General features: G+C 52.2%; 2 protein-coding genes across 2 annotated transcripts in view; one reads left to right on the forward strand and one right to left on the reverse strand.

Moving 5' to 3' along the window:
* si:dkey-183c6.8 (protein O-GlcNAcase) overlaps positions 1-7,030 on the reverse strand; it is a 19,288-nt gene extending 12,258 nt beyond the window's left edge. Inside the window, exons 1-3 of the mRNA XM_036551088.1 lie at positions 6,525-7,030; positions 5,202-5,253; positions 1,118-1,215 (exon numbers count right to left, since the gene is read on the reverse strand). Of these exons, the coding sequence (XP_036406981.1) occupies positions 1,118-1,215; positions 5,202-5,253; positions 6,525-6,564 (190 nt within the window). The 5' untranslated portion in view covers positions 6,565-7,030. The remainder of the gene's footprint in view (positions 1-1,117; positions 1,216-5,201; positions 5,254-6,524) is intronic.
* Positions 7,031-8,900: 1,870 nt separating this feature from the next.
* ccdc166 (coiled-coil domain containing 166) overlaps positions 8,901-12,500 on the forward strand; it is a 7,148-nt gene continuing 3,548 nt past the window's right edge. The window contains exons 1-7 of the mRNA XM_036551742.1: positions 8,901-9,025; positions 9,188-9,241; positions 9,378-9,432; positions 9,524-9,668; positions 10,074-10,153; positions 10,845-11,021; positions 11,831-12,092. Coding sequence (XP_036407635.1) covers positions 8,901-9,025; positions 9,188-9,241; positions 9,378-9,432; positions 9,524-9,668; positions 10,074-10,153; positions 10,845-11,021; positions 11,831-12,092 — 898 coding nt within the window. The remainder of the gene's footprint in view (positions 9,026-9,187; positions 9,242-9,377; positions 9,433-9,523; positions 9,669-10,073; positions 10,154-10,844; positions 11,022-11,830; positions 12,093-12,500) is intronic.

Raw genomic sequence — 12,500 nt, forward strand, 5'->3', positions numbered from 1 at the left:
GGAGAGAGAGAGCAGAGAGAGAGCAGTGTGGGAGAGAGAGAGCAGTGTGGGAGAGAGAGAGCAGTGTGGGAGAGAGAGAGCAGTGTGGGAGAGAGAGAGCAGAGAGAGAGCAGTGTGGGAGAGAGAGAGCAGTGTGGGAGAGAGAGAGCAGTGTGGGAGAGAGAGAGCAGAGAGAGAGCAGTGTGGGAGAGAGAGAGCAGTGTGAGAGAGAGCAGTGTGGGAGAGAGAGAGCAGTGTGGGAGAGAGAGAGCAGAGAGAGAGAGAGCAGTGTGGGAGAGAGAGAGCAGAGAGAGAGAGAGCAGTGTGGGAGAGAGAGAGCAGTGTGGGAGAGAGAGAGCAGAGAGAGAGAGCAGTGTGAGAGAGAGAGAGCAGTGTGGGAGAGAGAGAGAGAGAGCAGTGTGGGAGAGAGAGAGAGAGAGAGAGAGAGAGAGAGCAGTGTGGGAGAGAGAGAGCAGTGTGGGAGAGAGAGAGCAGAGAGAGGGCAGTGTGGGAGAGAGAGAGCAGTGTGGGAGAGAGAGAGCAGAGAGAGAGAGCAGTGCGGGAGAGAGAGAGCAGTGTGGGAGAGAGAGAGCAGTGTGGGAGAGAGAGAGAGCAGTGTGGGAGAGAGAGAGCAGAGAGAGAGAGCAGTGTGGGAGAGAGAGAGCAGAGAGAGAGAGAGCAGTGTGGGAGAGAGAGAGCAGTGTGGGAGAGAGAGAGCAGTGTGAGAGAGAGAGAGCAGTGTGGGAGAGAGAGAGAGAGAGAGCAGTGTGGGAGAGAGAGAGAGAGAGAGCAGTGTGGGAGAGAGAGAGCAGTGTGGGAAGGAGGAGGGGGACAGAGAGAGGGGGGGGGGGGGGAGAGAGGGAAACAGGGAAAGGTGTGACAGGTAGGAGCAGGTACAGGTGTGAGAGGTAGGAGGAGGTAAAGATGAGAGAGGTGGATGCAGGTGTGGAGGGGAGATGGTAGGGGGGGTGGATAGGAGGGGGAAGCAGGAGAAAAGGGAGAAAATGGGGCCAGGAACAGAGAGGGCAGGAGAGATAGACAGCACTGTGAAAAAGCGCTCAGCATAACAGTCCATCTGAGAGTAAGAGCGTGTGAGACACTGTGAGGGGGGCTGAGAAATACCCCCCCGCCCCCGTACCTTCCTCCTCGGGGGAGTACACCTCCCTCCACAGCAGCCGGTGCTTCAGGTCGTCTTTGGGGCCGTATAGGTAGGTGTTCAGCCCCCACTTCTGCATCCTGGCAGAGAGAGGAGCAGCGGAACCGTACTGTCAGCGTCACGCACGTCAGCTTACAACCGAAAGGGCGCAGGTTCAGCTCCCGGGCAGGGCGCTGCTGCTGTACCTTAGAGCAACAAAGTTAGGCTGCATCGTTTCAGTTATAAATACGCACACGGATGCGTTCCCCTGGATTAAGCTGTCTCTCTGATATCTGTAAAAGCACTTCTGTTACACTCCAGACTGGAGCACAATGCATTACCTGGATTCCTCTAATCGAGTCACATAGGCCCATTATCATCACCACACTATCTGCACTATGAATAATTAAGTGTTTGCTGAGCAAACAAGGTGCTGTGATTTATGTTTTAAAAACTCCACTGAACTCGAGCTCTGAATCGCTGATGCATGACCTGAATGTCTGTGGTCAGGATACGTGGATCTGTAAGGTGCGAACTGCTGTGATGTAGAGTTCACAAATCCTGTCAGCACACAGACGCAGATCAGAGTCCACAACAACGCCCCTCCCCAGCACGCTGTGTCACAGATCAGGGACGCAGGGGGAAATCAGACAGACCTAAAGGCTACACCTGATGATGGCTGTTTCTGCTGGCAGCACCAGAGCTCTGGTTGTCCCTCTTCAAGGGAAGCAAATATTGACACGAATTACACAAAGACATTCGTTTTTTCAACAAGCATCTGTTGCTCAAGGACTAACAGAAGGTTTCTTCTTGGGAAATATTATTAACTCACTGAGCTTAATCAGAGAATAGGAAATATTACGCAAGTATTGGGAGATCTTAAACCCAGTGAAAGCTGAGTTTGACTGGATTGTAGGCCCAGCTGGGCCTTACTATGCTGGCTGTTAAGTGTGTAGATCCGTCAATCAAACCCGTTCTCTGGGGTGAATCCGTTCCATAGAGACCCATCCTGGGTTCCATTGAGAAAATGGAAGCAACACATATAGCGGTACTTATGCAATGCCACACGCCAGCAGTCCCTAATGTAAAGGCAACATTAACCTTACTTAGTGGTAATGCTGACATATGTTTGACATATTAAAACAAACAGTCCCAGAGTGACCTTTCCCTGATGCCCAGCAGTTCCACACCCCATCACTTTCTCTCTCCCTCTCTGTCTCTCTCTCTCTCCCTCTCCCTCTCTCCCTCTCACTCTCTCATTTTTCAGAGGTTCTGCACCAATGTCTCTCTTCCTCTTTCTCTGGGGGTGTGAAGGTCCCTTCCTTTCATTTCCTGTGCAGATGGCTGCAGAGGGACCCCACGGTTCCGCCCCCGCACCCCCCCCCCCCTCGCGTGACAAAGATAGCATCCACGCTGCCAAAAGCCTTTCAGACACACAGTGCAAGTGAAAGAAAGCATCAAACAAAGCAAACGCCACAGGATCAGAAACGCAATACAGACACGTATGAAAGCTGGGTGGAGGATAAACGCAGTTATTAAAGCTTCAGCTGCTCCCTCAGACTGTGGGAGGCAGAGGCAGCAAGCCACACAGACCTGCGTCTCTCCCGCGATACCGTCACTCTCCCCCGATACGGTCACTCTCCCGCGATACCGTCACTCTCCCCCGATACGGTCACTCTCCCGCGATACGGTCACTCTCCCGCGATACCTGCACTCTCCCCCGCGATACCGTCACTCTCCCCCCATACCGTCACTCTCCCGCGATACGGTCACTCTCCCGCGATACCTGCACTCTCCCCCGCGATACGGTCACTCTCCCCCCATACCGTCACTCTCCCCCGATACGGTCACTCTCCCGCGATACCGTCACTCTCCCCCGATACGGTCACTCTCCCGCGATACTGTCACTCTCCCCCGAGACGGTCACTCTCCCACGATACCGTCACTCTCCCCCGATACGGTCACTCTCCCGCGATACTGTCACTCTCCCCCGAGACGGTCACTCTCCCACGATACCTGCACTCTCCCCCGCGATACTGTCACTCTCCCCCGATACGGTCACTCTCCCGCGATACCTGCACTCTCCCCCGCGATACCGTCACTCTCCCCCGATACAGTCACTCTCCCGCGATACCGTCACTCTCCCCCAATACCGTCACTCTCCCCCCATACCGTCACTCTCCCGCGATACCTGCACTCTCCCCCGCGATACCGTCACTCTCCCGTGATACCGTCACTCTCCCCCGATACCGTCACTCTCCCCCGATACCGTCACTCTCCCCCCATACCGTCACTCTCCCGCGATACCTGCACTCTCCCCCGCGATACCGTCACTCTCCCCCGATACCGTCACTCTCCCCCGATACGGTCACTCTCCCGCGATACCTGCACTCTCCCCCGCGATACCGTCACTCTCCCCCGATACAGTCACTCTCCCGCGATACCGTCACTCTCCCCCGATACCGTCACTCTCCCCCCATACCGTCACTCTCCCGCGATACCTGCACTCTCCCCCGCGATACCGTCACTCTCCCCCCATACCGTCACTCTCCCGCGATACCGTCACTCTCCCCCGATACCGTCACTCTCTCACGATACTGTCACTCTCCCGCGATACCGTCACTCTCCCGCGACACCGGCACTCTCCCCGATACCGTCACTCTCCCCCAGCAGACCTAACAGAGCGAGGAAAATCTGAGCTAACGTGTGTTACTTTGGGTAGGTACATGGTTAACATGTTTCTTTCTGCATTTAGATGAGATCACTACACCTGTGGTCAGAGACCGGCAGTCTTCAGATACTCATTTACTAATGTGGTCATGCCGTTTGCATGGAGTAGTGTCTTTTATCTGTCTGGCAGCAGTTATTTCTGATAAAAGTACGTACATCTTTTCATAAAGAGGTGTTTGCGTCTGTGCTGTGACGTTACTCTCCCTGCTGTTGTGATCGGGTTACTCGGCCTTGGTGGAAGCTAGCCTGCATAATTCTCAGCTTACTGTCTCTCCCTCCCAAACTCACCACCCTTCCTCCATTCCACACCATCTCTCTCTCTCTCTGTCTCTCCCTCCCACTCTCTCTCTATATATAACATCCTCCCAGTCCCTCCACCCCACTCCCTGAGGCGTGGCTAAAATATGGACCAAAGCTAACAGCAAACCAGAGCCTGTGAGGAGATCCACATGCAGGTGGATTGTGTGTGCGTTGCTCTCAGCATGACTGAGGTTTAATCAGTGTGTGACAGCTCTGCTCTGCCAGCACACGACTGACATTACAGCCCCATACCTCACACTGCGGTGCTGTGATCACCACAGGAACCAATCAGCACTCTGCCCACGGCTCTCTCACCGCAGCACACAAAGCTCGCTGCTGACACCTAGTGGCTGACACATGCACTGCATGCACATCAACCTTCTTCACAGAACCAGTCAGAAATGATCCTATGCTCGTCTTTTTGTTGCCAGACAGAAAATAAAATGATGAGGCTATTCTGCTTAATTTCATGGTGGCTGGAGCAGAATATTAAATTAAACAAACGATTCCACTGCAATCATTATCCTGTGTAACTACTGTATGTATCTGTACCAGAGCCTGGCCAAAACTGTTGGCATGGCAACAGTTAGCTCCTAGGCCACATGGTGATGAACTGCAGAGGTGGTTACACTATAGTGGTGCAGGATGAGTTGTAGTTGCTTTGAAAGCTGCACCTGCAGCACGCAGCCCCCTGGCTCAGTGGGACTGCCCCGGAGAGCACAGACACAGCGCCTGTCAGAGGACTCACCTGTGCACCTGCTCAGGCTCACACACCTGATGAGCACGTGGAGAAGCACACTGCTTCCGTCACACAGACACACTCACAGAAGGCACGCCCTCTCGCCCTGTCTCGCCCTGACACACCCTCTCACACCCTCTCACACCCTGTCACATCATGACACCCTTCTATCCCTTCAAACACTGATGCCCTGTTAAACCCTGTTATGCTCTAACACCCTGCCACACCCTTTCACACCCTTTCACACCCTGTCACACCCTGTCATGCCCTGCCACGCCCCACATGCCACCCGCCACGCCCAATCCTGGAAGCACTCACCACTGAAACAGGACCTTCCGCTGCTCCATGGACCAGGGCCGGCCGTAGAATCCTGCAGATGGGGGGGGGGTTGTGACACACAGAAAACCCATGATAACTCACCAAATATGAGCTGTGAAATGCTGGCGTCACACCGCAGACCACAAAAATGACGCTGTGGTCACTTTCATATTGCATAAGGCAAAAGCAAAAAAAAAAACCTGTTGTAATGCAGACATAAAGATTGAAATAACTACTAACAGGACTCAAAATCACTGGAAATAACACACTGTAAATATATAAACAAAATCACTAGAAGGAAATTTGCAGAATTCCAGCATAAAGTTCACCACCCAAGTCAAAGCCAGCAAAGTTAGCATGAATACAGTCATCCCTCACTCACCACACAATCATCACACTCAGGTCTCATCTGTGTGCTCATCCAATCACCGTCCAGCACAGCAACACGCCAACGGCAGCGGTAAGAACACATGGAGAGATGCACACAGACCCCTCCCTCCTGCAGCGGGGGGAGCTAACTGGGTCAGCAGTTAGGAGGAGTAACCTGGATCCCCGGCACCAGACGGCCGATTCCCCCAGTGAGAACAGAGGACCCACCTACAGAGCTGTTCCAATTACCAGCCCAGCGGGGAACAGGTGGGGGGGGGGCTCGCTGGAGCGTTCCACCCCCCTGCTTCCGTCCAAAGCACCACACAGCTGCCGTCTCTGACCCCACTGAGCCCAGATGTGCCGGGTGATTATGGCAGCGGCGTCAGAGGGAGGGAGAGGGCGGGCACTCCTTAATGCCAATCACAGCTAAATGCCAATCACAACTTAATGCCAATCACATCTTAGTGCCAATCACATCTTAGTGCCAATCACAACTTAATGCCAATCACAGCTCGGTCTCAGGTTAGTGGGCTGAGAGAGCTCAGGTGATGGTGGGGGGCCTCACCTTTCCCTCTAATTTTCAGATCCTCTAGATACCCAGAAAGCACTGGGGCTGCTAGGTAACACCCAGAGTTCCAAGGCCCACGGAGGAAGTCAAGGATTCATTTTTAAGATTACCTTAGCAGCTAGTCTGCCTGCAGGTGCACTTGATATGACCAAAGGTGGATCTATGTGTAATATTTCTATATATCACAATAATAATGTAGCGTTACAACACATGCACACCCAAGCAGTTTAAATAGCCAATAAACATACAGCAGTTTTTATTTATACTGAGGCTATTCATTAGAAAAGGATGCCAAAGAAACAGCAAATATGCCAACGTATAAACAACAAATTTGTTAGGATGTACAAAGCAAAACAGAGAGCAGTGTAGCTGGCTTATAGTCTTACCTTCAACAACCCCACAAAGGAATTCGCCTTTATCCTCCATCGTTGCTACTGTTGCGTTGCCAGACTCACGCGATCCGGTCGGGAGAGAGGAGCGGCTCGCCTCTCTTCGGCGTCAGACGCCGGCCATACGCGCCATCTCCCCGCTCCGGTGCTGTCGCTCGCCTGGGTCCACTCACCGCCGCACCGGCGCGGTCATCCTGGCGCAAACCCCCACCAGCAACAAGGTGCGACCGCAGGGATGCGCCGCTCTTCCGCCCGCGGTTTCCCCTCCTCCTCCTCCTCCTCTCTGCCGTGTGGTATCAATAACAGGCGTTCACCGAGTGGGCGTTTTCAAAGCATCGCAGTCGCAGTTTCTGCAGGCTGATTTACGTTCCGTTAAGACATATTAGGAATAAAAATTTCAAGCGATTGAAAAGCAGTCGCTGCTTTATCGGATCTCTGTACAGGCGCTGTGGGCAAGCCCACCTTCCTGGGCCGCTGGGGACTTGAGTGTAACGGCCTTAGAGCTACGCGCCCCCGAGCGGACATGGGTGGTATTGCAACAGAGGAAAACTGGGTTGAGATTGATTCAATGTGTCACACACAGACAGACAGGTTGGGTGAGAAAAGTCCTGAAATGTCACCTTTGTTGGAGTAAAATCGTACAAAATAACAGATACAATGCGACAAGCATCTGAGACGCGTTACGGAAAATAGCCGAAATGTTTGTAAAATATCTTTAAAACCCTTCGCTGGTAGAAGGGTGAGCTGCAGTAGGTAGCGGTGGTTCTAAAGAAGAAATAAGCCAAAAATCGGCAGCCGCTTTTACAGTAGACTGCATTTCTAATACTTAAATCAAATGTTTTTTCCCATCAAACTTACACATGAAGGATTAAGGAAAAAAACAACAGGCCTAGCATACCCCAGCAGCTAGCTTACGTCATTAAAACCGACTCTGTAAGCCTACTCATCCTAAATTATTTCCAAAAACTGAAAAGCAACCGTGCTGTGCAGATAATCTGGGGGTGTTAACTGGGATTTCAGATCAATAGCGGACAGTAGCAGTGTCACACGTGGGGAGAAAATTTGACCATATTAAAAAATAACAACAATAAATAAATACGTTTAACTTGATGAAACAGACGAAAATAACACAGAGATCGATTTGTCTGCCTCTGATCCTGCTCCCAGCGGGGCGACGCGGGGGACAAGCAGCCAATGACGTCGCAGCGGAATGTTGTTACTGTTGCCCTGGCAACGCGGTGGCTGCCATCCATCCCCTGGGAGAAAATCACGTCGCGAAGGTGAGAAGTCAATGCGAGTCAGTACAGTAACGTTAAACAACTATAACAAATATATTTGATAAGATATTTTCTTGCCAATACTTGTCTTTGCCAGAAATTATACACCACCATTAGAGGTGGCGCTATGTCATTGCTGAAGTTTTCTTGATAGTCTCAATCATATTAATCTTACGATGTTGCCACGGCCACTTCGATCGCTGTAAAATCTAGCTAACAAGCTAGCAAAGGTTTTCTACTGAAAACAGACAGTTTCATGATATAACGCTACTTTGACATTTATAGTGATCAAACGTAGCCAGCTAGCTCGTTATCTAGTAGCCTAACATGTGTTTTGATTTTTAATAGAGAGGTAAGATTACCGGTCTAAAATATGGACTATCAAATGGTAAAATGGCCAAAGAAATATGGACTATCGCTATTGCTCTTTATGGCTACCTCAAAGTTACACATTATGAAATGTAATCACACTGATTATGATAGTAGCACCTTTACACTTGTGACAAGAACAAACACCGTAAAGGTTAGCATGGCACTGTAGAGCACCCCCATCAGAATGCGGGTCAGAACTTGGAGGGGAGTTGAAGGATTGCAGCCAATTTAAAGAATATTTGCCCGTTTGGTCGCGGAGAAAGAATAATACAACAAAGATTTTTATCATTTATTTTGTTTTGTTTTGTACAGTATCTATATGACTGTGTATATAAATTAATAATGAATTTGCCATGCGATTTCTACACCTTGTGTTAACTGTGAACAATGTACAGAGTAGGAGCTGTGCAGATACAAGGTAAGTCAGTATACTCTGTAACTTAATATTCTTTTTGAGCACCCCATTAGCCATGGCATTGGGACGTTCAAAATGTTCTCGCTTTGCAAATCAGGGTTTTCTCCTTTCATTGTGACATTTACTTTGCATTATGAGCACATGTCATTTTAATACACTAACCTGCCAGGAGTCATTGTATCCGGTTTTATTTTACTGACAGTATCTGCTTTGTTAGCATTTAGTCTTCAAGCCTCTTGTTTTTACTGTAATACTGTACTTTTGAATGACGGCAGTGTGTCTCTGCCAGGTAACTGACCACCTACCAGGATGCCCAAAAAGAAGAAAGGTAAGCCAGAGAAGAAGGCGGAGCTGGAGGCGGAGCCGGGGGGCGAGGGAGCGGCGGAGGTGCCGGAGCAGATGGAGTCAGCCCGGGAGGCACAGCTGCGGAGAGAGTAAGACCCAGCGGCGAAATAAAGCCTCGGACAGCGTGCCAGGGCTTCAGCTTGCTTCAGTGCATAATGACTGTAACTGTATGATTGCTGCAGCTTGGCCTGCATCTTAGCATAGGGTGTAACAAGTAAGCAAGGTGTGTTTGGGTGTGTTTGAACCCCCAGGTACGACATGCTGACGGATACCTTAAACAACCTCAAGAGGAAAGTGGAGAAGCTGTATCCTTCATCACATAGACTTGCACTCCCCGCACACACACACACACACACACTTTTCCATGAGTGTAACCTCAGGACATACTCCATACTCCACTTCCATTGGTCAAGCCGCCTCCTTGACAGCCCACCCACACAGGCGCTGTGAGAACGAGCTGCTTCAGGATGAAGCCAACCAGATTGGCACAGAGAGTGTGAGTGAGTCGGGACAGTCCGCCCTGTGGAAACGCTGCTCTGGCGTGGCTCAGTCTGCATGCCTGCTCTCTCCTCTCCTCCCTCCGACAGCAAGAGTACTCGGCCTACATCTGGAAGCGGACGCAGAAGCGGCAGAGCACCATGGCGTCTCTGAGCCAGCAGAACGAGCAGGAGCTGCAGGCTCTGAGGGCCCAGAGGCAGGCGGAGGAGGACAGACACGCCAAACTCGCCAACGGTGGGTGGGCTGCCGGAGAGCGCAGCGGCGCACTGCAGCACCACAGCACTCCTCTGACACCTCCACCTTAACCCTGTCTGCTCTCTGCCCCTGTGCGTGCGTGCGTGTGTGTGTGTGTGTGCGCGTGCGTGTGTGTGTGCGCGTGTGTGTGTGTGTGCGTGCGTGTTTGTGTGTGTGCGTACGCGTGTGTGTGTGCGTGTGTGCGTGCGTGCGCACGCGTGTGTGTGTGCGTACGCGTGCGTGCGTGTGTGTGTGTGCGTGTGTGCGTGCGTGCGCACGCGTGTGTGTGTGTGTGCGTACGCGTGCGTGCGTGCGTGTGTGTGTGTGCGTGTGCATGCGTGTGTACGCGTGTGCGTGCGTGTGTGTGCGTACGCGTGTGTGTGTGTGTGTGTGTGTGCACTGAAGAGCTGAAGAGGCAGATTCTAGAGAGGGAGAGTGAGCTGGTTCTGCTGAACAATGAGATCGAAGAGCTGGCTGAGTATAAGGTGCGCAAAAGCCAACAATCCGCAGAGCTCTCTGCAATGACATGCTTTACCTCAGCTTTACCTGATGAAATATATTCAACAAACCATGAAGCAGCATTCTTTCAGAATCCAGTCAGCAAAACTGGATATTGAGGGAAAAACAAGATTATGGTTGTACAGTTAATGTAACATGCTAGGTGTTTATATATACAGTATGTATGTGTGTGTGTGTGTGTTTGTGTGTCTGTATATAAATATATGTGTGTGTGTGTGTGTGTGTGCGTATGGTGTGTGGGTGTGTGTGTGTGTGTGTGTGTGTGTGTGTGTGTATGTGTGGGTGTATGTGTGTGTGTGTGTGCGCATGTGTGTGTGGGTGTGTGTGTGTGTGTGTGTGGGTGTGTGTGTGTATGTGTGGGTGTGTGTGTGTGTGTATGCGTGCGCACGTGTGTGTGTGTGTGTGTGTGTGTGTGTGTGTGTGCGCATGTGTGTGTGGGTGTGTGTGTGTATGTGTGGGTGTGTGTGTATGTGTGTGTGTGTGTGTGTGTGTGTGTGTATGCGTGCGCACGTGTGTGTGGGTGTGTGTGTGTATGTGTGGGTGTGTGTGTATGTGTGTGTGTGTGTGTGTGTGTGTGTGTATGTGTGGGTGTGTGTGTATGTGTGGGTGTGTGTGTATGTGTGGGTGCGTGTGCGCATGTGTGTGTGCATGAGGCAGAAGCTGCAGAAGCAGCAGCTGGAGCGCATTGAGCAGCTGCAGGAGGAGGTGCTGGTCACCCACGGCGAGCACTCCCAGGCCATCCAGACCCTGCGCACCTCCTGCCTCAACCAGAAGCAGAAGTACGAGGCCAAGGCCAGGCAGAAGGTGCACTCTGTGGCCCAGGCAGCGAACAGGGTGAGAACAGCACCCCCTACAGGGAGGGGGGACTCATGTCCGATCAGGCAGCTTTGATTAAACACAAAACGACAGTCCTTGGGCTGCTGATACAGCAGGGACCCAGCCTACGGCCTCCTGATGAGCTCACAGGGACCCAGCCTACGGCCTCCTGATGAGCTCACAGGGACCCAGCCTACGGCCTCCTGATGAGCTCACAGGGACCCAGCCTATGGCCTGATGAGCTCACAGGGACCCAGCCTATGGCCTGATGAGCTCATAGGGACCCAGCCTACGGCCTGATGAGCTCACAGGGTCTCAGTTCTGTGAGCTATGAGCTCGCTGTGACTTCAGCAGTGAGACCTTCTTGCAGTTTGGCTGAACCTCACACAAGATCCACCACTGTGGTGTAGTGGAAAGGCACAGGGCTCAAAGCCCAAAGGTTGCAGGTTTGATTCCCAGGGGAGCACTACTGTTGTACACTTGAGCAAGGTACTTAAGCCGACTTGCCTTAGCAAATATTCAGCTGTATACATGTATAAACACTATATAGATAGACAACGTCTAAGAATGGTACCTGGTGGCTTTATAAGAGTGTCTGCTCAGGAACTAAATGTAACTGGTAACCCATGTAGATTGGTTTCCTGTTGTTAGATGAAATAAACCTCAGTGATTGAGCCACAAGAGGAGTAAAGTACGATTCCCAGAGTGCACAGCTTGCTGCAAAGATGCAGCAGGCAGCTGAAGTGGCCCCCCATGAAGTCTCATCCCTGCCTGCCCCCCGACCCCTGACCCCGCTGCGTGTGTGTGTGTGTGTGTGTGTGCCGCAGGAGGCCTGGCAGTGCCTGATCGCCCACACGCAGGAGGTGTTCAGGGAGAACCAGCGGCTGCGGGAGGAGCTGCAGCAGCTGATCCAGCGCGCCAACGTGCTGCACGATCACCAGGACATGCTGCACGAGCAGAGGGAACAGCTGCTCATGGAGATGGAGTACGCCAAGGATCAGCGCAAGATGCGGGCCGCGCAGTGCCACCAGGGGGCAGCAGAGAGCAGCGCAGAGAGCAGCGCAGGCCCGAGCCAGCAGGGGGCAGCAGGTCCAGGCACAGAGAGCAGTGCAGGCCCGAGCCAGCAGGGGGCAGCAGGTCCAGGCACAGAGAGCAGCGCAGGCCCGAGCCAGCAGGGGGCAGCAGATCGGGGCACAGAGAGCAGCGCAGGCCCGAGCCAGCAGGGGGCAGCAGATCCAGGCACAGAGAGCAGCGCAGGCCCGAGCCAGCAGGGGGCAGCAGATCGGGGGACAGAGAGAAGTGCAGATCAGAGCGCAGCAGCAGGACCTCAGGACAAGCTTGCAGACACTCCCACTCACTGATACAAGCAGTACTGTTGCATAAACATGACATTCATACCCTGACACACACTGATACACAATACACAAACTTTAGCACAGAATCACACCATATCTGCAGATCGCTAACACGAACCTGTGAAACTCCTCATACACATGA

The sequence above is a fragment of the Megalops cyprinoides genome, chromosome 18 (assembly GCF_013368585.1).
Source record: "Megalops cyprinoides isolate fMegCyp1 chromosome 18, fMegCyp1.pri, whole genome shotgun sequence".
Classification (NCBI taxonomy): domain Eukaryota; kingdom Metazoa; phylum Chordata; class Actinopteri; order Elopiformes; family Megalopidae; genus Megalops; species Megalops cyprinoides.